The sequence below is a fragment of the Lissotriton vulgaris genome, chromosome 10, assembly GCF_964263255.1.
Source record: "Lissotriton vulgaris chromosome 10, aLisVul1.2, whole genome shotgun sequence".
Classification (NCBI taxonomy): Eukaryota; Metazoa; Chordata; class Amphibia; order Caudata; family Salamandridae; genus Lissotriton; species Lissotriton vulgaris.
In genome coordinates this window covers 737,792,266-737,815,513 of record NC_141698.1, presented here as the reverse complement: position 1 = coordinate 737,815,513, position 23,248 = coordinate 737,792,266, and the positions used below count along the sequence as shown (strand labels likewise).

Below are 23,248 nucleotides of genomic sequence, written 5' to 3'. Positions count from 1 at the left end.
TCCAGACGGTGTAACCTCTCCTCCTCCTTGGAAGGGTGCGGGGGAGGATGAAAAGGTAGGGAGGGTAATGGATTGACCAAGGTGGAAAGGAGTCACCACCTTAGGAAGAAAAGCAGCCCTGGTCCTTAGAAGCATCCGATCAGCATGTATGGTCAGGAACGGGGGCTTGGAACTAAGAGCTTGAAGCTCACTCACCCTCCTTGCCGAGGTAATTGCAACTAGGAAAACTGCCTTAAAGGTTAAAAGCCTCATAGGACATTTATGAAGAGGCTCAAAGGGAGAGCCCATCAGAAAAGTCAAGACAAGATTCAAGTCCTACTGAGGTACAATAAAAGGAGTAGGAGGGAACTTGTTTACAAGACCCTTCAAAAACCTCAAAACTACAGGAGACTTAAAAAGAGAGGGCTGATCAGGCAAACAAATAAAAGCAGACAGCGCCGAAAGATAGCCCTTAACCGTGGCAACTGCAAGCCCCTGTTGCGCCAAAGAAAGAGCAAACCGGAGCACATCTGATAAATGGGCTCTCAACGGGTCAATATCATTCTCACCACACCAAATAACAAACCTAGACCATCTATATGAATAGACAGTCTTAGTGGAGTCACGTCTGGCAGACAAAATGACATCCACCACATCAGGCGTGAGAGAATAGGAAATCAGGTTGCCCCGTTCAATCTCCAGGCATGAAGGTGCAATGTCTGGAGGTGGGGGTGTAGAACCTGCCCCTCCATCTAAGAGAGGAGGTCTGCCCTGAGAGGGAGACGGAGCGGCGGGTGAGAGGAGAGGTGGAGTAGATCTGTATACCACACCCTTCTTGGCCAATCCGGGGCGACCAATATAACTTGGGCCCGGTCTTGGCGAATTTTCCTCAGAACCCGAGGAATCAAGGGTATGGGAGGAAACGCATAAAGGAGTTGATTTCCCCAACTCAACTGAAACGCGTCCCCCAAGGCTCCTTGCATCGGATACTGGAGACTGCAGAAAGACGGGCAGTGAGCATTCTCGCGAGTGGCAAACAGGTCCACCCGAGGAGTCCCCCACGTCCGAAAGACATGACGAACGACCTCCGGGTGAAGCCTCCACTCGTGGTCGGCAGAGAACTGCCGGCTGAGACTGTCTGCACGCACGTTCAGAACTCCGGCCAGATGATTTGCCATCAGACAAATCTGGTGGTCCTGAACCCAGGACCAGAGATGCAGAGCCTCTCTGCAGAGACACTGCGACCCCACTCCTCCCTGCTTGTTGATGTACCACATCGCGGTCGTGTTGTCCGTCAGGACTTGGATCGACCGACCGCGAAGGGAAGGGAGGAAGCCCTTGAGCGCCAAACGTATCGCCCGCAACTCTAGAAGGTTGATGTGAAGCAACCTTTCCTCTGGAGACCAAAGACCCTTGACCTCCAGATCCCCCAGATGAGCACCCCACCCTAGAGTGGATGCATCCGCTATCACCGTGGCCACCGATGGAGGTAGATGGAAAGGCTTTCCTTGCGACAGGTTGCCTTCCACGCTCCACCAAGACAGATCCGCCGCAGCTTCTCAGGAGATCTTCACCGACTCCCCGAGATCTCCGTTGTGCTGATACCACTGCCTGCGGAGACACCACTGGAGTGCCCTCATGTGCCAGCGTGCATGGTTGACCAACAGAATGCAAGAAGCCATCAGACCGAGCAGGCGAAGGACCTTCAGGACTGGAACGACTGCTCCATTGTAAAATAAAGGAATCATTTCCTGAATGTCGCGAATCCTTTGAGGAGGAGGGAATGCACGACAAACAGTAGTGTCCAGTACGGCACCTATGAACAGGTTGCGCTGGGAGGGCACCAGGTGAGACTTGGGTACATTTATCGAAAAACCCAACCTGAACAACAACTGAGTTGTCTCTTGCAGATGATGGAGCACCTTCTCTGACGACTCCGCTTTGATCAGCCAGTCGTCCAAATAAGGGAACACAGGTATCCCCGACCTCCTGAGATGAGCTGCCACCACCGCCATCACCTTGGTGAAGACTCGAGGCGCAGTAGTAAGACCAAACGGAAGGACCGCAAACTGGTAGTGCTGCGACCCAACCGTGAAACGGAGATACTTCCTGTGCGACTTTAGGATGGGTATGTGGAAATACGCGTCCTGCAAGTCGAGCGACACCATCCAGTCTCCTTCCATCAACGCTTGAAGAACCTGAACAAGGGTGAGCATCTTGAATTTCTCCTGCTTCAGATAGAGATTCAAGATCCTGAGATCCAGGATTGGACGAAGCCTGCCATCCTTTTTGGGGATCAGGAAATACCGGGAGTAGCATCCCTGACCCCTTTCCTGCTCTGGGACCACCTCTATTGCACCCTTTCGTAACAGAGTTAGAACCTCCTCCTGCAGAAGAGACAGATGTTCCTCGGTGCAAAAACCTTGACAAGGAGGGTAAACAGGGGGGAATTCCCATACCCATTTTCTACAAGATTGAGAATCCAAAGATCTGTCGTAACCGATTCCCAATCCTGTAGAAAATGGGTAAGCCGACCCCCAACCGGACCCACATGATCCTGAATAGCGGATCTAGGGCTGCTTTTCTGCGGCAGGGGGGTTGGAAGAGGTGGAGGAAGAGGAGGGCTGACGTCCACGAGGACGCGCTCTTTGCTTTCCCCTGTACGATCTGTACACTGAATTTTGCTGCTGCTGCTGTTGCTGCTGCTGCTGTTGGCCTTGCCGGAAATTCCGAAAGGAGCGACCAAAGCCCCTGAACCTTCTGTTGGAAGAAGTGCCTCTGATCTGGAGACCCAAAGACTTAGCTGTTGCTCTGCAATCCTTGAATCTCTCAAGAGCCGCATCCGCCTTCTTCCCAAAGAGACCTGATCCATCAAAAGGAAGATCAAGCAAAGTCGCCTGAACATCAGCCGAAAAGTCCGATGACTTCAACCAGGCTGACCTCCTAGTGGCGACAGCAGTGCCCATAATACGAGCCACAGAGTCGGCAGTGTCCAGACCACTTTGAATAACCTGGCGGGCTGCCGCCTGAGTGTCAGAAATCCCCTCCTCAAAATCCTTCCGGTTGGCGTCAGGAATTTTTGGAGCCAGGATACGCAAGGAGTCCATCAGGGCATGCACATACCTTCCCATAAGACATGTGGCATTAGTTGACTTCAACGCCATACTAGCCGATGAAAAGGTCTTTTTTGCAACCTGGTCCTGTTTCTTTGCTTCCTTCTCACAAGGAACCTGAGGAAAGGCACTAAGACTCTTCTTTGAACAGGCAGCCTGAATGACCAAGCTCTCTGGCGAAGGATGAGAAGACAGAAAAGCCGGGTCCTCAGGAGCAGCCCTGTACCTCCTCGCAACACTCTTAGAAACCGCAGGAGCCGACAAAGGTTTCTTCCACACCTCCATTATAGGATCTGTCAAAGCTTCATTGAATGGAAGTAAAGGCTCAACCACAGAATTCGGTGAATGCAAGACCTCAGTGAGGATATTAGACTTGAACTCCACTGTAGGCAGAGTCAATTGAAGAAGCTCAGCAGCCTTCCTCATAACCAGATGGTAAGGCTGGATATCCTTAGAGGGAGCACCTGAGCCTGAGGGCAACTCCCACTCTGGAGAGAAATCAAGAGTCCCTGAATCCGCCAATTCCTCAAAAAAGCTCTCTTCTAATTCACCTTCTTCAACATCAGACTGTGAATCCATGTATCTCTGCTCTTCCAAAAGGCGTTGAGCTTCCCTTCTGGACCTCTCCTTTACACGCCTCGCCGCCGGATCCACCTGCGGCTCCGACGGATTCGGGGCCGGCGCCGGTATCGAATCCGACGGCACAGAAGAATGCCCTCGAGGACGATCAGGAGCAGGCGACGCTGGAATCGGCGTCGACGACTTCGGCGGAGCCGGGAACTGCCAATGCGGCGTCGGAGCCGGCATGTAGGGCATAAACGGAGCCGGAGGATAGGAGTGAGGAACTCCCAGGCTGAATGCCAAAGGACCCATGGGACCCAAAGGTGCACCAGAGGGGTACCACGCCCTTGAGAAGACGCCATACATAGCGTTAAGAAACGCTGAAGGGTCCTGGCCTGGAGCAGGAAAGGGCGGCTGAAAACCATCAGGCCGGTCCTGTAGAGGGATCGGATTCGGCTCATCAACAGGCGCAGAATCCACATCCTCCCGAATCTCTTCCTCTTCACGGGCCGGGGACAGCGCCGGAGACGGATTCGGAACCGGAGAAGTATTCGGAGCCGGAGTGGGAGACCGCCCATGCGACTCAGAAGGTGAGGCCTCACCTTCATGCTCAGAGACTTCGAGAGTAACCACCTTCGAACGTACCTTCTTCGGTGACCTCGACCTCGACCTCGAGCCCGACTCCTTACCAGACCGACGTCGGGACTCATGTCTCCTCTTCTTGTGCTTCTTCTTCGACTTCGAAACATGATCCGACGCCGACTTCGAAGACGACCTCTCTCGAGAAGCAGATCTAGACCTCGCCCTGGACTTCGACCTCGCCCTTCGAGAACGAGACCTCGACGACTTCTCCTTTCCAGCTTTCACCTTAGCAACCAGAAGTTTGGCTTCTCTCTCCCTCAGGGCCTTCGGATTCATCTTCCGACATGAAAAACAATCCTCCACATCATGGTCGGAACTTAAACACCAGATGTAGTCTTCATGGGGGTCGGTAATGGACATCATTTTACCGCACTACCTGCAGGGCTTGAAGCCGGTCTTCTTGGATGACATCTTCGAAGAGACAGGATACAGAGAAGCAGAAATATGCAACAAAATGGCAACAATGTACCAGTAGGCTACAGAGATTCCCGATAACGTTAGCGTCGACCACGCGGAAAAAAGGGAACTGATGTCATCACGCCGGCGTGGGCCTATTATAGGCGTCGGTGACGTCAGCGGAGTCGCGAGCGGAGCCGTGTCTCTGTGACGTCCTATCCACGTCGGCGCGAGGCTACGAAAAGAATTTCCGAATGTTGCTGACGCAAGGGGGATATTCACAAGGTGAGGAATCCACACGGCAGATGTATCTATCAGGAGGAATTGACATTGATTGACGCAGTTCAAAATCCGAGGGGTTGGGGATGAGAATTGGGCTGGCTCCACCGGTGGGTGCCAGGGGCACCCATGCAGGGACCAGTGCCATCGTAAGACGTGTTGGCATGACCGGTGCCGACTCAGAATCAAATCCATGAGATTCCATCAGAGCTAAGGCCAAAGCAGTCTACGTAGAGCCTTATGGGGCCTCCTCCGACCCTGCTGGGCCCAAAGGCACACAGAAGGGGGTCAGTCTAATCAAATACTCAGCATATGGCCTTGTAAAACTCTTCAATCTGAGTGGTGGTCACTCCTATTCCTGGAAACGGGGGGAGGCACGGAGTTGGAGATTGCAATGACTCTGCAGAACCATCCCTGGAACATCGATGTTCCCCACTCATCTTGTCAATCCTCAACAGATGAGGCGGAGTCCATCTAGGCTTCTTCTTCTTGTGCTTCTTCCTCAAGTGCTCCAAGGATCTTGAGTGCAATGAAGAAGACGTGGGGCTCCTGGAGTGGTCCTGCAACTTTCTTCTCCTTGATCAGGACTTAGACCTTCCTGGAGATGTGTTAGCTGGGGTCGTTTGCAGGGCCATTGCTTCCTCAAAACCTTCACTGCCTTGGCCCGGCAGAATGAGCACGGCTTCGACACCATATGCACACAAAGTGCAGTTCAGTAAATAACATGCCAATGTGAGAGGCACCACACAGTTTGAACCCTACGTTCCTAGAAGACATTCCAGTGCCTTAAAAAACAAAACATTGCAAAAAAGCTGCCAAAAAAAGACAGAGGGTTAGCTCTTATTCAGATCAGCGCTAACTGGCACCGAAAGAAAACAACTGAAATCTGCGCACCAGGGTGGCACCTTAATAGGAGATCGCAATGTCACATCAGGCACCATCGACACTACATGGACCTGAATGGAGCCACCCGGTGACATGCAGTGGTACTGCTCATGAAAACGTTTCCATGTCCAGTCTGACGCCTGGAAAATGCAAAGGTATGGAATCTGCAGTTAGATATGTGTTTTGTATACAGATAGCTGCACACTCTTTTTCAAGGATAGTAAACAAAATTTAAATAGGCACTACAGGCTATCATAAACGTGTCTTAGACAGCTGGTTATTGTATAAGTCATCCAAGACTGATTTAATTTTGATCAAAGGCAGTAAAGCAGTAATTTCAGCTGCCTTGAAAGATAAGGATATTTACTTTCAAAAGAAATTTAAATATTATAGTATAAGCAAATAGAGGAATTAAATAATGTGTTTCACAACAAAGTTTTGTCATAAATATTGAATGTTAGCTCTCTAGTTGATAAATAGACTACTTTAGGAAACTGCAGTTGATTACTAGGGAGTTAACTGACAGACTGCTGCTGGTGTTGTAAGTACATGCTTCACTCTGCATGTCAGAATGTTTTACTGAAATGGACGAGGAAGACATTTGAGATGCCAATAGAAAGTGTCTTCATTTTAGCTTTTTAAAGCCCCAACTATAATTTCTAAAAAGAACGGCCCCCCTTCAGGTGTACCACAGTTTTGCCATGAATACCGAATGTTAGGACTCTAGTTGTTTGTTAAAACACTGTGGGGCGCTGTAGTATAACACTGGGGAAACCAACTGGCGGGCTGTACATTATTTACTCAGAATAATACCAGAACTTGTCCTCACATGGTTGAGGAAGACATTGTGAACCTATAGAAAATGTGTTTTGTGACGATTTGTTAAATGGTGCGAAAGTTATTAGCAATGCAATAAATGGTCTTACTATGGACATTTTGGCAAAAATGTAACTACACAGTGATGTCTTCCACTTTGCAAAATATATGTGTATGTCAGTGTGTGTGTACGAGGGTGTGTGGATGTGTATGTGTGTGTGAATGTGCGTGTTTGCGTGTCATGGTTAGATATTAAACTAACTGGTTGCAAGTTGTAGAGATGTGTGATGTAAAATGTTTTGGAGTTTTCCAATGTCCATCTTATTATACATAATTTGACTGCTGAAATTACAATTATAATTTCCATTAATCTTATACACAACTCGTGACAGGGAAAGAGAAGACATATCTGTTTCCTAAGTGGGGGTGCAACATGCATTACTGCTTGGGGCTGAGAAAATCTAATCTGCAATCCACTCCCCCTCAAAAAAAGGGTGGTTCACTACAAACGCATATGGCCCCAATAAGAGCGTTCTTAATTTTTATAATGGTGTGGTCAATAGATGCATGGGTTTAGACCCGCACATAATGTTCTGGAAGGACTTCAATGCTATTCTAGACCCAAATTTAGATTGGTCTTCCCTCGTTGCCAGGCCTCCTTCAGCAACCACAATAAGGAACATAATACATCAGTATGCCCTGGTGGACACCTGATGTCAGAGCCAACCAGATAACACAGAGTACATATACTACTTCTAGTAGTCCACAATGCAGAGTCTTGTATAGACTAGTAGCATCTTATATATGATGCCTATACTTGGGTTGAGGAGGATGACATTCTACTTCACACACTATATAATAATCAACAATAACTCTGGTTCAGAGATTTTCCCTTGCAGTTTAAACCCAGAAAACATGGTGCTTTGCTGCTGATACACTAATAAATGCAGTGTTTCAAAAAGAGGAGAGAAACTATCATTGAATACTTTAAAATGAATGTGGGATTGGTGGTTAGTCCAGGTATATTGTGAGAGGTGTTTAAAGTCTACATTAGAGGTTGTGCATATCAAAGAGCTGTGAAGCTTAAGTCAAATCACAAATCTAGCATGCTTGAGAAACAACTTGAGGGCCTTGACAATGAATACGCCAGGCTGGACTAATTTCAGGATGAAGTGGAAAGGGATGTAACATTTTTAAATCAATGTGCTGTGACTAGGGTAAGGGAGAGCACAAGGAGGATACTTGCCAGACCAATAAATCTGGGGTGGGCATCGCATAACATTGTAGAAATTAAGGGGGATGTACGTAAGATATCTCAAATGGGCTGAGATACACTTACAGTTTTTTTTAAGTATTATGCCCAGTTAGAAAATAAGTTACTTACCTGTAACTGCAGTTCTCCAGTATTGGTATCTTTCATAGAGTCACACACTTGAATCATTCCCCGTCGTTTAAGTGGGAGACCCATAGTATCATATTAATGCAGTATGTATCACTATCATAGACTATAATGTCAATGAAAAGTCAGTTTAATATCCTATATATGTCCTTATTAAAAAAGGACCAAACTCAAACTTGTCCTGAATCAGGCGACAGCAACCTCTAGAACACTCTCAGCAGAGGCGGAGTCCCTCAGATTTTCAAATAAATAATCCCGAGGTACAAGGGAAACCTCTCCGTGGATGAGGGTGTGGCACATGTGAACCTATGAAAGATACCAATACGGGAGAACTGCAGTTACAGGAAAATAACTTATTTTCTTCTCCAGTATCGGAAATCTCACATGGTCAAATGCTTGAATCAGAATAGCAAGCAGTTACTCTATTTGTATATCTTATTGTATTAAGCATAAATAGCGGATCGTGGGAAAAATAACATATTCATAGGCAATTGAATACATTTATTTATATATGTGTATATCATGACTTTTGTTTTCTGCAGCTCCTGTTGTCACAGACTCAGGTTTCTTCTTGTGTCCTTTGTTTCAAGTCAGATGAGAACTGAGGTTCTGCTGCCAGGGGTAGCCCTTCAATCCTAGATTTAGGGGTGTTAGGGGTGTGGGTGCAATTGGCCAATGGACTACTAGCCCAGTGGTGAATCTGCCCATGAGGTTACCATATCCTTGTGTGTGCCACTTTTTCTACCCAGAACCCTCTATTCTATTAAAATGGCAGAAACCTTCGGTAGCTCTACATGTCAGGTATCCCAACCTAGATGTGTGGCTAGTCTTCTGGGGGTGTACACCTCCTGAATACCTAATTTTCCCTCCTGCCCAGTGCAAATGTGCCTAGGGGCAGGTGGAAGCCTGTTTCCTCCTTTGGAAGGCAGCCTGGTTGCATATCTCAGGTGGTGAAGGATTTGAAGCACACAGCCTTGATGTGCCACTTCACTAGCCATCCTGTCAGGGAGGAAGATCTGATCTTCTTCCCATCCAGGTCCTTGTTTCTGACTCCTGGAAGAGTTGACACTTCTTGGCAGGGGGTGTCAGATTCCTATCTTTATAGTAGCTGCTGCAGGCTGGTCTGCCAGACCACAGCAAATGCGGGGGAAACCAGGTGGGCAACCTGTAAGGTAGCCACATAGGTGCATGCTGCATAGTTGTTTACACAGAATCATGTCCATACCTTTTATACAATGCACCTTGCCTCCTGGGCTCAGGCGGCCACCATTAGGGGTGAATGGCATATATTGAAAATAGTGCAATGACTTACCATACATGGTGCGGGCAAAGTCGAGTTTGAGCAGTTTGTACTGCTTTTGCAGTCTATAATGGCAGTACTTCTGTCATCTGTTTTCCGGGGTCACTCAGGGTGGCACAAAATGTGTTTCAGGTGCTGGTGACCCCTTTAGCTCCCATGCCCTGGGTACCACTGGTACTTGATAAGGGGATTAAAGCCCTTGCCAATTGCGGTTAACAATTCACATGCATCAGTTTTAGGGAGAGAGCACTGAAACGGGAATCTGGTTAGCAGACTTCAGAGTACTGTCAGAGTTGAAAAACAGCTTCTAGTAGTCTAACTGGGGGCAAAAAGTGACGGTACAACTGTAAAAAGACACATTTTCTTACACCTGATAATTGATGAATTTGAAAATGTTAATAAAAGCATAAACATGTATTTTTTTTTATTATACACCAGTATAATTTTTACCTTAGAATATCAATGCTCTCCATGTCCCATGTCTGTTTACAAAACTACATAAAGGTTATGTTTCAAATCACTGGACATACAAATCTTTGTGAGTGTTCACCAGTTACAACGTTTAGAAATCAATTGAATGACAGCTGTACTTATGTTGGAATTTTCAAACATATATTCCCTATTCATAATGTTCAAACAACGTTAATGTGAGGCTAGGTGTATTTTGAGGTGTGGTGGGTTGGGGAATAACAGGATTCAAAACTTACGTCATATTTTCAGGATCAGCCGCACATGCTCCTACAGCTTTTGTGACATTCACAAGAAGTGCTTGATTTGTTCCTGTTAGTAAATTAACAAGAGGCGTGATGCCACCACTTTTCCGAATTATAGCTCGATTTGCTGGCTCTTGGCCAAATTCACCCAGTGCTCCAACAACATTAACTAAGACCTCCTCAGGTTGATCAGTAAGCAATCCAACCAATGTTTCCAAAGCTTTGTACTCCTGAAACCTAGGTATAAAAAATGGATGCATAACTTAGATGTGTGTTCAATGTATCACAGACCTTTTTAATACTACATTCTTTAAAAAAATGACAATTGCAACAGTCAATGAAGTAAAAAAAGAGTCAGGACAATGTTTTTAAAGTTTACAGTTAGTTGAGCCATTTAGAAGCCTAGTTACACACATAGTCTCTGTAACCTCGTTATGGATATCATTTTAACATCTTTGTCACTATTGCACATTGTGACTATACTGTGAAACAAACGAGTAACAGATACAGGCTGCAAGAAGTAAACTGGAATAGTTAGTCAGTGGAATTAAGGAAGTTGTGAAGTTTCTCATACAAACTTGTTCTGGATGCAGAACATACACCCTCTGATTTGGAAAATACAGGGAAGCCCAGGCTTATAATGTATTCTTTGCATCAGAGACAGCTACCAACAAGAAGCTGGTGAAGCTCCAGCATAACTCCGGGTCCCCCGCACCCTATTAACAGAATGTGGACAAGTAACCTTGTTTGAGGGCCTACCTTTAACTTAAAATAAATGAATAGGGTAGGAGCACTGCTAAGAGAAGTCCATCTGCAAAACCCATGACAGCTACTTGCCCTTTTGCAGCATTGTTCATATCCTACATAGTCACAGCAACTCTCCTAAATGCTGTTAAACACTGACTCTTGAGGTACTAAGAATTTCACTATTCCTTCTTCCAAATGTGTCTCTGGAGAATTCAAATCAGTATATCAAGTAAAATAAAATTAATTCAATAACTGATCCTATTTTCACATCTCCAATAACTGTTTGTCTTCCAAGTGTAATATGACAAGCACCGGCAAAGCCAATAGGTTGCACAATTAACAAGTAAGTGCTTACATAATGGTTATTCCAAAGCTTGTACATTTTTATAAGCCTGGCAGTCCATTTCTAGTGCACTTTATGTTTACATGTATATTTTACTCTTCAGATGTGATTGCAGGCTATGTTGGATTGGTTAAGTTAATCTAAAAAAAAGTCAAAATGGCTGCCAGTGTATTACAATGCATGTGTTACACATGGTGGGCATCTTAGAATTGTTTAAACATCAAATGAAATTAAGCTGCAACACAAAAAAGAAAGTAGCACTTAGCAACCTCGAAACACAAACATAAAAAATAATGAAAATGAGCTAAGAATGCACATGAGAGCAATGGATGAGTCCTTTAGAGGGTGAACGGAGGGTACAAAACGTAAACCACATTGAAAAACCACTGGAGAGAAGGATCCTTGGGGTAAAGAACATTTAAAAAAAGGTAATTCATCGCAATGTGTGAACAATTTTTTTATTTTTTAGAATGTTCACATTCGTGAAATGCCACAGGATAATACCAATGCTGTTGGGCACCTCTGTTAGTTGATGTCTAAACCCAGATGAAAGACTGTAGCCAATAAAGGAAAGCGGCTGTCCCATAACCCCTCTCCACATATAAGTATCTATGTGTATATTGTGTGCTGTGTGATGAGAAGGTCTCTCCAGACAGCTAAAACTGTTTGTAGAAGAGAACTACAAACTGCCTAGATTTCTTTGTATACAACTTATGAAATCTTAGAGAGCTTAGCATTATTTATCCATGAGTTTTGAAATACTATATTATCCTGATAATGTTTAAGAATCCAAAAAAGCAGTGGTTCTAGAGTGACACATTTTTGTAAATGCCCAGTTTAGAATTTGTTTTTAGACATTTCGCATGTACATAGGCAGACAGTTATGTTTTCATTCAAGTTTTAAAGCGGTTTTCATTTTAATGAAGTTTTCGTTCCCAAATTAGCCTTTAGTAGTAGAACAAGAGAGTCTCTGACTACAATATTATTTTCTTCCTAAAAGTATGATTCAAGTACAAGAGAAAGAGTAAATAACATGATACAAAGTCATTTCAGTAGCAGCTGGTATTTATTTAATTTTCCAATATACTACGTGCTCTATATTTATTTATTCCTCCTTGGTCCTGAAATTTCCATTTAGCTGGCCACTACATAATTACACTTCACCCATCTTGCTGGCAACAAAAATACAACAGCTTCCATCACTTTCTCACTGAAGTAGTATCAACCATTTTAAATCTTGCTCATCTGACACCCTTTGTATTATACAAATACACAGTAGGTCAACACCCCTTCGAGCCATTTGTTGTTTTGGTTCAACCTCCTTCTGTTTTTGCTCCAAGACAATGTCATTCATATCTAAGATCTGTCCAGTGGCTGATCAAAGACCAATATTGTCATTGGATTCAACATTAGTTGAATCATCTAGTCACCTTCATAGGCCCTTTCTTTAACAGCATTTGGCCAAGTCGACCACACACTTATTTCTGTCCATATCAGCTTATTATTCTTGTTGACAGAGAAGCTCGCAGATTGTCCGGGTACATTTGTAAGCCTTTCAGGAACTCTGGTTTGAGGAAAGAATGTGATGTTTCCTTGCAGATTATATACCAGGTCTTCCTTCTTTGACCCTCTAATGTGTTCCCCTTTCGAATATGTTCCTGGCTTTTGGTTTTCAGGCTCCTCCTAGCTCACTAACCCTCTGCCTGAAAGCAGGGATACCTGGCTAAATGAACTTTTTGGGGACTTTGAACTTACATATAATGCTGCCTCATTTTCTTACATTAAACGGGGGATATTCCTAGCTTTAGCCTAGAGCGAATTTATGATGTCAGAAAATACAACTAAGCAATTAAGACATACTTCTGAAGTCTATGTGCGGTCATTGAAGAAATCAGTTTTAGTAGGCCCTTAAAGTTTTGTTTGTAAGCCTTGCCCTTGAGGACTAGGAATGTAGTAGGTATATAGTGAACATTATTGTTGCTATCCAATTACATTTTTAATAGTGAAATGCTCATTGACAAATGTCAAAGTAGTCTCTGCATATCTAAAACGTGTGCCTTTTCATGTAAATGCTTTGACAGCACTTATATAGAACACATGCAATTACAGCCACATATTTGCCTTCACTGCAGCTGTCCAACTTTTGCAACAAGGGGTGGTGAGGGACAGAGTCTCTGAATTAAGCAGAAAGCTCTCACCCAGTCAAGAGATCAGGGCTAGATCCAACACCGTTTTTTAGCTCACTGCACCATCCCAGTTTCAGAACCTGGCTGTATGCAAATTAGTCTGTTCCTGTCCCAGTGCATGATGGGAACAGGGCAAACTAAACTACAAAAGCCAATTCTTACCCTGGGAAGGAAACAAGCTCCCGGGGACCGGTTTCTGGCATTACAGCCGTCTTCGGCCCGGTTTGCTTGAATCCTGATGGTGCAATGAGCAAGGGTCTCACATCTGAGAATACCCTTCCACGCTTAGGGTGGACAAAAATATTTACAACAAGGGGTGGTGAGGGACAGAGTCTCTGAATTAAGCAGAAAGCTCTCACCCAGTCAAGAGATCAGGGCTAGATCCAACACCGTTTTTTAGCTCACTGCACCATCCCAGTTTCAGAACCTGGCTGTATGCAAATTAGTCTGTTCCTGTCCCAGTGCATGATGGGAACAGGGCAAACTAAACTACAAAAGCCAATTCTTACCCTGGGAAGGAAACAAGCTCCCGGGGACCGGTTTCTGGCATTACAGCCGTCTTCGGCCCGGTTTGCTTGAATCCTGATGGTGCAATGAGCAAGGGTTAAATAACGGTGATGGATCAAGCCCTGATCTTTGGACTGGGTAAGAGTGGTCTGTTTAACTCAGACACTCTGTTCATCACCACCCCCTTTTTGTAAATCGTTTTTGGCCACTATAGGTGTGGCAGGGTATACTCAGACATGAGTCCCTTTCTCACTGCTCCATCAGGATTCAAGCAAGCCGGGCCGAAGAAGGCTGAAATGCTAGAAACCGGTCCCCGGTAGCTTGTCTCCTTTCTGGTGAAGAATTGGCTTGGTAGTTTAGTCTGCCCTGTTCCCATGATGCACTGGGCCAGGGACAGACTGATTTGCATATAGCCAGGTTCTGAGCTGGGATGGGGCAGTGAGATAAATAACGGTGATGGATCAAGCCCTGATCTTTGGACTGGGTAAGAGTGGTCTGTTTAACTCAGACACTCTGTTCATCACCACCCCCTTTTTGTAAATCGTTTTTGGCCACTATAGGTGTGGCAGGGTATACTCAGACATGAGTCCCTTTCTCACTGCTCCATCAGGATTCAAGCAAGCCGGGCCGAAGAAGGCTGAAATGCCAGAAACCGGTCCCCGGTAGCTTGTCTCCTTTCTGGTGAAGAATTGGCTTGGTAGTTTAGTCTGCCCTGTTCCCATGATGCACTGGGCCAGGGACAGACTGATTTGCATATAGCCAGGTTCTGAGCTGGGATGGGGCAGTGAGATAAATAACGGTGATGGATCAAGCCCTGATCTTTGGACTGGGTAAGAGTGGTCTGTTTAACTCAGACACTCTGTTCATCACCACCCCCTTTTTGTAAATCGTTTTTGGCCACTATAGGTGTGGCAGGGTATACTCAGACATGAGTCCCTTTCTCACTGCTCCATCAGGATTCAAGCAAGCCGGGCCGAAGAAGGCTGAAATGCCAGAAACCGGTCCCCGGTAGCTTGTCTCCTTTCTGGTGAAGAATTGGCTTGGTAGTTTAGTCTGCCCTGTTCCCATGATGCACTGGGCCAGGGACAGACTGATTTGCATATAGCCAGGTTCTGAGCTGGGATGGGGCAGTGAGATAAATAACGGTGATGGATCAAGCCCTGATCTTTGGACTGGGTAAGAGTGGTCTGTTTAACTCAGACACTCTGTTCATCACCACCCCCCCCTTTTTGTAAATCGTCCAACTTTTGCAGACATCATTGTGCTGCCCTTTTAAAGGAGTCCAGTATTTCACATTGGAAGTGCCTATTTTATACATTTTAATAATGCATAAGTATGCTTACCCGACCAGGTGTCATTTAGTTTCTATCTTATGATATATACATGTTTGAGGACAGCATAACTGTTGGAAAGGTACCTGACTGGTTCTATGCACCCCCTCAGGATATGTTGTCCTATAGGCCAGCTAGCTCATAGTGCCACCGTGAGTATCCCTAAACCTAGGCAGGTAACAAATGGTTCTGGCAACCTCTGAACATGACAACCCTGATCCCCCAGGAAACGTAGAAACAGATCTAGAACCCTTTTTCCCATTCACTCATGCTCTCAGAGAAATATACAAGGAATACACCGCAAGACATTTGAAATGTTTACTGAACCAACATGATTCTTGTTTAGAAAAAATGTTCTGCAATGATCAATACACAGAAGCAGATGAAAGTTATTAGGAGTACCAAAACAGAAAACAGAATAAAAAGTCCCACCATTGTGCTAAGGCAAGGTATCTATGCAAGCATATAAAGCAATATAGAAATCTGGCACACTCCTACTATGTAGTCCCTAACCTAAGTGTCAAGGACATGTGTGTGTGTGTGTGTGTGTGTGTACGGCCAAGAATCAACATACTGGAATATCCAACCCAGGGGGGCCTGAAGGGAAAGAATGTTCCCATCTTGGTCACAAGCTGGACATCCTTCGCAGAGATATCAGCAAGCTGCTGGGCCGAAGCTTCCGTGTGTAGGGTCCGAAGCTTCAGTGTGTGTAGAGACCTCGCCACTGACAGCAAAACACTCATCTAAAGAGCCTGGAAATGCTTGTTTATTTATAATTAAAATAATCCTTGTGAGTCTGGAGCAAGCCAGCATTTTTATGGTCTATAGAAAGCCATGTCCCCTCATGGAGGAATATTAGAATGCCATTTGCACAATGCATGTCGAGGCCTTGTACATGGTGTTCAAGGAGTTGTGATAATTGTATTGGAAAGTGGAATCTTTAAGTGAAGCAGTTTTAGGGAAACAAATCCAATATTGTCATGCATGCAAATGTGTGTAAAAGGTCATTGTGTGAAAGGGAAAGGCAATATAAGAAATCTGTACATGGTGGAAAATTGCACCGTTCCTTCATGGGCCTAACTAAGACACATGACACCCACTCAGACAAAGGGACGACCAATAAGCTATCTAAAAATAGAAAAGATATATAAAAAAAAGTGGAATATTAAAGGTTAAGATACAATATTCATTCTAAAACCTATTCTAAAAAGGCAATCATGCAATTTGAAAGTCAAACCACACAGAAAGCCACTTGCTTAAAAGTATGAAACATATAAAAGTTAATACATTTAGGTTTAAAATCAATTTTAGAAAAAACATCAGGCCAAATCAAGAGTTCCCACTAAATGAAATAGCAAATTGTTTCTGTGTTCCGAGTGGTAGATGAAACATTTCTGTTTCCAGCAAATGCAGACAATGTTCCCAGAGGCTTACGTCAAAGTAGGTGTACAGAGCAAATGTGTTCCCATCCATCCCACATATCAGTCACTGAGAGAATGACTACAGCATGTCAAAGGTCTGCAGAGCCAACATCCAATTCCAGGATGATGAGAAGAATGCGTTCAGCAGCAATGGAATATGCTGGTGACAACTGTACAAATGGACCTTTAGGGATCCACCAGAACATCTATGTTCGATCGCTCAACCAATTGCAATCTGAGGTATAAATCCAAGGCACATTTGAAAGTGCACAATAAACCGGGGAAGACAGGTTGCACGCAGTGCAACCAGACAGGCCAAAATGACAAGAACCAATGTTCATTCAGTTCCTGAAGCAGAGGTGTACCAAAGCAATTCACCATGCCGCACAGCAGCACTTTTGGTAGTGCCAATTCCATTTAATTTTGAGCTGGGACATCCATTGCGGGGCGGAAAAATTCAAAGCAAAGTCCAACAACCAGGAGAAGGACAAGCGGAAGACCTCCAAATCTTCTACCAAGTATGGAGTGTATAAATGATAAAATGACTCCGAAAACTGTCTAGAAGGTAGTAACCAACAGAGAGCCTAGGGACATGAAAAAAAGTGTTCTATTCACTCTGCAGGAAACATGTTAAAGATGCAATGAATCAGCCCCTCCTAAAATGCAGTGGGAAGTTAGAATGAAGTGGTGCCTGTATGTCTGCAGAGGACCTTGCACCCTGGATTTCAAATGTCTCTTTAGCGGACGTTAAGGCCACATCTCTTTGAATCAGCTAAAATGCAACCCAGATAAAACTGAGATTATGGCTTATCTCCTCCTAACCTTTGGAGATCTTTCTGACCGAAGGATGCCCTGTTTCCGGGCCCTCAACAAGGTTCAATAAGGAACGTAGCAAACACAATGAGATGATGGACGGAGTGCTGAAACTTTGTGTGCCTTTTGCTTTCTTGCCATAAGTGCTGGGTAGGCCCAGACGTGGGTACCAGGCTCACCGTGCCACTGGAGTCATGCTAGCCTGGCTGATGAGGGGTAATGCCCTAACATCGGTCCCAGTATGATTGTTTCTGGTCCAGGGAGGACCTGGCTTGGCAGGTCGCTCTGGACTGTTCCCATGAGGCACATGGTCAAGACAGATTTGCATATGGCTGGGTGTTAGAACCGGCTGTCTCTAGTTGGCAGAGGTATGTACTTCTGACAAATAGGGACACTCCTTTTCTAGTCAGGGCAAGGCGATCACACCCTTCGATAACCCCTGCTCACCCCCTCGGTAGCTTGGCAGAGCAGAACAGGCCTATCTCAGAGGCTGTGCGTTAAGCAACTATGACCACATACAGTAATACCGTGAATGCACTACAAATGGACACGACACAGTAGTATTATAAAAATAAGTATTTTTATATAAGGCTTAGCACAAGACCAAATAACGACAAACTGTACACAATCGGAATAAATACGTTGGGAAGAAAAAAGGATAGTTCAAAGGTAGTTTCTTCTTTAGCAAACAGTCTTTAGTATCAAAGCAAATATTCTTCTTGGCAATACAGTTCTTAGCAACAGGGTAACCCACACGGGGGCTACACGACGTCGAGGCAAAGTTAATCCAAAGGTTCGGCGTCAACCGCGAGGAGCGCTACGTCAAGCCTGGAGTCACACGGACCCCCAACAACACAGTACCTTAGGAAAATGAAGCACACGATGATCAGCGGCGTCGAGCAATCCGGTGTCGCGTCTTCGGTGTCGATCAGGCCTCAGCAGGCGTCGTCGATGATGCGGTTGCACAGAGTGAGCAGCGCTCACGGCGTCGAAGGGCACACAGGTGATGCGATCAGCAGCGGTGCAGACCCAAGGTCCACTGGAGCTAGAGCCGTACTCCTACTCACTGGCGTTGCTGCTGGCGTCGGTTGGGCCCGGCGTCCGGTCGTCGTGATTGCTGGTTCTTTCAGAGGTGCTGGATTCACGGTTCCAGCAAATAGCACTTTAGCAGATGAAGTCCTTTAGCCCTGTGACTTCAGCAGGAGACTGGCACTCTTCCAGTCCTTGGAGATTTTCTTAGCAAGCGTGAGAGTACACACCAAGTTCCTCTCTCCTGGTTCCTTGGCAAAAATAAAGAAGCACTGCAGGATTCCCCCAACAACAGCACACTGGCAGAAGGGGTAGGCAGTCCTTAGATCAGCAAGCCTCTTGTCCTTGGTTACAGGGTTCCTTGTCAGAAGTGATCTAAATTCTTGGTTCAGGGGTCCTACTCTTATACCCCTTTTCGTCTTTGATCCCTTTGTCCATGCCGGGGGTTTCCCAACATCCTGGGTCTGTTGTGGGTGGAGCCAGGCAGAAGCACCTGGCCTATTCACTGAGCAGGGCTGGGTCCTCAGACGCCCAGCAGGAGGTGGAGCCAGCATCGACACTGGCAGGAGCAGAGCTATCGGCCTCCTGGCAGGAGGTGGGGCTAGGATCGTCCATGGCAGGTACAGAGCCATCAGCCGCTTGGTAGGAGGTGGAGCCGGCATTGTATCAGGCAAGGCAGGCTATCAACAACTACTCTCCCCCTACTCTCAACGTAAATGTCCCACTCATCCCACACTCACTCATCCAGACCTGTGGAGCCACCCAGCTCCTGTCACACACACGCAAGACCAGCAGAAACCAGATATGGTTAGACAAGAAAATAGACACCTTCTAAAAGTGCTATTCTCAAACCCAGAGTCCAAAAACCATCCACACCAACGGATGCGTAATTAAACCCCGAGTTCAGGGATACCAAACTCGACATTGCACCATGCTCCCCGAGCCAGCTAGGATCATAGTACTAATAATCCCGACGGCCCATTCTAATCAATGGAGAGCAGGCTACCTCGCAATAGTGAAGAACCAAGATGGCGGTAATTCACTATTAGGACATGCCAACTTGGTCAGGCGTGTCCTACCTTAGACTTACAATGCACCCTGCCCGCGGGCCTACCATAGGGGTGACTAACATGAAGCCAAGGGAAGGTTTGGGGGGCTGGCAAGTAGGTATACTCGCGCAGCCGCGTGACAGCACTAGGCTGCACGTGGGTCTCGCAATGACCGACCCGTAGACACTCTTTTACGAGGCCGCTCCTGTGGGTGGCACAACACGTGCTGCAAGCCCACGAGCGGCATTTGTATTTACAAGCCCCGGCACTCCTGGTGCACTAGACTAGGGACTGACAGTAAACCAAAATAGGCCAAACATGGATACAATAGATACATCAATTTAACATCGGGAGCACTTGCGCTATGGCACTGATCAGCAGTGACACGGCGCCCAAAGCATATACCAGCAAAACATCGTAAAACAGTAGAGGCAAAACAGGAAAAATGGAGGAGAGACTCAAGCCAATGATGTCAGGTCTAACACTGGGTCTAAACTGGGGTGGCATTGTGAGCAAAAGAACAATGAATTTAACCCAGATCTATTAACTGGGGGTGAATGTTTGATTTGCTCTGCATTCCGTTCATCATCTGTGTGTCTTTTGCAATAAGGAACTTCTGCATCAAATTTGGTAATGCCCTTTCCTTTTAACCACAGATCCAGACTCGGATAGGTTCCTGCTTTGGAATGCTTCGAATGATGCAAAAAACTAATGCCTCTTTCGTCAGTCTTCCAAGAGAACGGTAATCCAATTATTAATTACCTCTAAGTTGCATTATGGGAATGCTCTCTACTTAGGCCTACCGGAGTATATCCTTGCAGACTTCAGGTGGTCTGGAATTTTAACAGCCCGGTTGCTTCTCAGCCTCCCTCTGAGAACACATATATCCCCCATCTGAAGACCCTCCATTGGCTTCCAATAAAAAAGGAGATTGTTTAAATCCTTGGTCCTAGTTCACAAAGCCCTGCATGGTTCAGGGGCCAGCTATCTGAGGGAGAGGATTAATGACTATGTCCCTGCTAGAACTCTCCGCTCTTCTTCTGAACACTTTGCTAGAGTCCCAAAAATCTTCCGGTCCTCGGAAGCTTGTTTCCGGTCCAGGGAAGACATGGCTTGGCAGTTCTGGCTGGACTGTTCCCATGAGGCACAGGGTCAGACTGATTTACATATAGCCATGTCTGAACTGGGGTGGCAGAGTGTGCTAAAGAACGGTGATGGATACAACCCAGATATTTTGACTGGGTGTGAGTGTTTGATTGATTCAGATGCTCCGTCCATCACCACCCCCTTTTGTACCACTACAACTTAGAATGGGTGGCAGATCATTTTCCTATCTGGGGCTGGTTACATGGAACAAACTCACAGTGGAAATACGCACAATGCGTGATCTCACTGCTTTTAATAACTGCCTTCTAATCACTTCTGGTTCTTTACACAAGTTTGATGGCAGCACTCCACCGCCTTATTGGTCCAGTTCTGCATCAAGTTCTGATATTACACATATTTTATTTGAATTTCCCACCACCTCAAATTTGGTTATAAGTATGGAAACAAATTAACTTTATTTTTCCTTCACATATATACCATTCTCCTTTGTTATGTGGTCTTTCTGGTGATTGGCATTGGCATTGTAGTACTTTTAATATAAAAAGTGTATTTCCTTAATAATTTCTGTTGCATTTCAACAGATTACTAAAAACTGGAAGACTGCTCTACATATTTCCTTTCAAGCATGGTGGTAGGGTGTGTATCATAATAATAGACTAGATCGAATGTATACTGTCCCAATGTCTCTAACTATTAAACTCAATTATCTTGGGTCTCCAGTAACTATTTTTCTGGATTCCTTACTTTTAAATACTTTCATACATCAATCCTTAACTGATGAAGTATCTAAACCTCCTTAAATACTTATTGTTCATATTTGAGCCTCTATTCAAATAGTAATGTTTTTCTTTTTGGTTTCCCTCACAATATGTGCTCTATTGTTTTTGTAATTCCAATACTGTTTAAAATTATGCTAATTTTAATACATGAGAAGTGCTTTTTATTTTTGCTCTTTCTATTTTCTTTCTCCCTCCTCCCTTTAACCTGTTTTCTACATATAATTGCAAATATTTTCCTGTTCTATCTTATTTTTATTCAAATGTTTTCAGTATATTGTTATTATATTACATTGGTAACCTGCTGTTTGTTATTTCCCTTGTTCCTACTTAATACATTTTACTTTTGAAACCTAAAAAGTGTAAGGCATATATATTGTTACTAAATCTTTGTATAGTCTTCCCACCTCTGCTACTGGTAAACTATCAACATTGGGATGAGGTGCCTAGCTGGTTAAGAGGCCATGTCGCTCCTTCACTGCTGAGCAGACAGGAGTCTACAATTTGCTGTTGTGTGTGGGAGAGCGCCTTTAAACCAATTTATTTGTTCTTGGTAAGTGAGAGGAACTTCTATTTCTTCATATGTAATGTAGACATCTGGTATGTCATCCTCAGTGTAGATATACAATAATTGTGTAGTGTTGTCTGCAGCTGGGAATGTAACCGAAGAATAGAACACCTCTGTCCTAAATGTTTTGTGTGCCTCAACCACGAAGATAACATCTCCACCCCTGGATGGGAGACCATGGTTTAATAGTTTTAGATTAGCTTCATGTCTGCAGTTCTAAGCAATGTGTACTGCCCGAGGTCCTTTGTCTCCACACATAAGAAAAGAAGTTACTTACCTGTAACTACGGTTATCCAGGATTTGGTATATTTCATAGCTTCACATGCCTGAATCATTCCCAGTTGTTGGGAAGGGAGTCCCACGGTACCATAATCAAGCAGTATTTAAATATTGCTATAGGCTATAATGGCCCTGAGCCATGTTTTATATAGCGTATCAATGTCCTTTTTAAAAAAGGACTAAATGTTGAATGCAGCCACTCAGCTGCTAGCACCCTCTAGAACCTTCCTAGCAGAGGCAGTTTCCTTCAGATTTCCCAGCACAAGTGAGAAGTGAGTGTCTTAATGAATACATGGGAACAGCCTCTACGGGGATGAGGGTGGGTGCATTTGACTATATGAAAGATACCAATACTGGATAACCACAGTAACAGGTAAGTATCTACATTTCTGATCCAGTATTGGGGTATCTTTGATAGATTCGCATGCCTGAATCAGAGTAGCAAGCAGTAACATCCAATTTTTCTGGTATGTCTGTTGCGGATGGTGCGTGACTTCTATCATGTAGTGAACCCAAAAACTTGAGGTAACACGAAAACCCCAGGGCTATACCTGTGCGTACTGTAATGTTTATCAATGCACAGAATGTACTCTTAAAAGAGGTGTAAAATATAACTTATATACTAGCATTTCCATATACACAGCATTAGCAAGAGGAAAGGAAAAAGAAACAACAGCGTGACCAAAAGTAGACTTTACTTAAATATGCTTTACATCTTTCAATGCATGCTAGTATTTGGAAGCACCATAAAGACAAAAGACTCTTTCTAATGGCTAGAAAGAGGCTTACCTTACTGGAAGAGATGGCGAAGCACTGCCTGACCTACCACTGCATCTGCATCCTGTGAGGATTCCAGGCAGTAGTGCTGCGTGAAGGCATGAGTGGTCCTCCAGGTTGCAGAATGACAGATCTTTTCCAAAGTCATTCCCGAAAATTGGACCACTGATGTAGCAATCACTCTCGTAGAGTGAGCCTTTGCTGTCCTTTCCAAAGGCTTGTTGGCTTTGAC

The 23,248-nt window shown here is 44.9% G+C and overlaps 1 protein-coding gene across 2 annotated transcripts in view; it reads right to left on the bottom strand.

The window, feature by feature from the left end:
* Nucleotides 1–23,248, bottom strand: part of ODAD2 (outer dynein arm docking complex subunit 2) — a 1,227,385-nt gene that overhangs the window by 145,571 nt on the left and 1,058,566 nt on the right. For both annotated transcript variants that reach the window (XM_086941603.1, XM_086941602.1), the window contains exon 16: nt 10,078–10,320. In XM_086941603.1, coding sequence (XP_086797729.1) covers nt 10,078–10,320 — 243 coding nt within the window. The remainder of the gene's footprint in view (nt 1–10,077; nt 10,321–23,248) is intronic.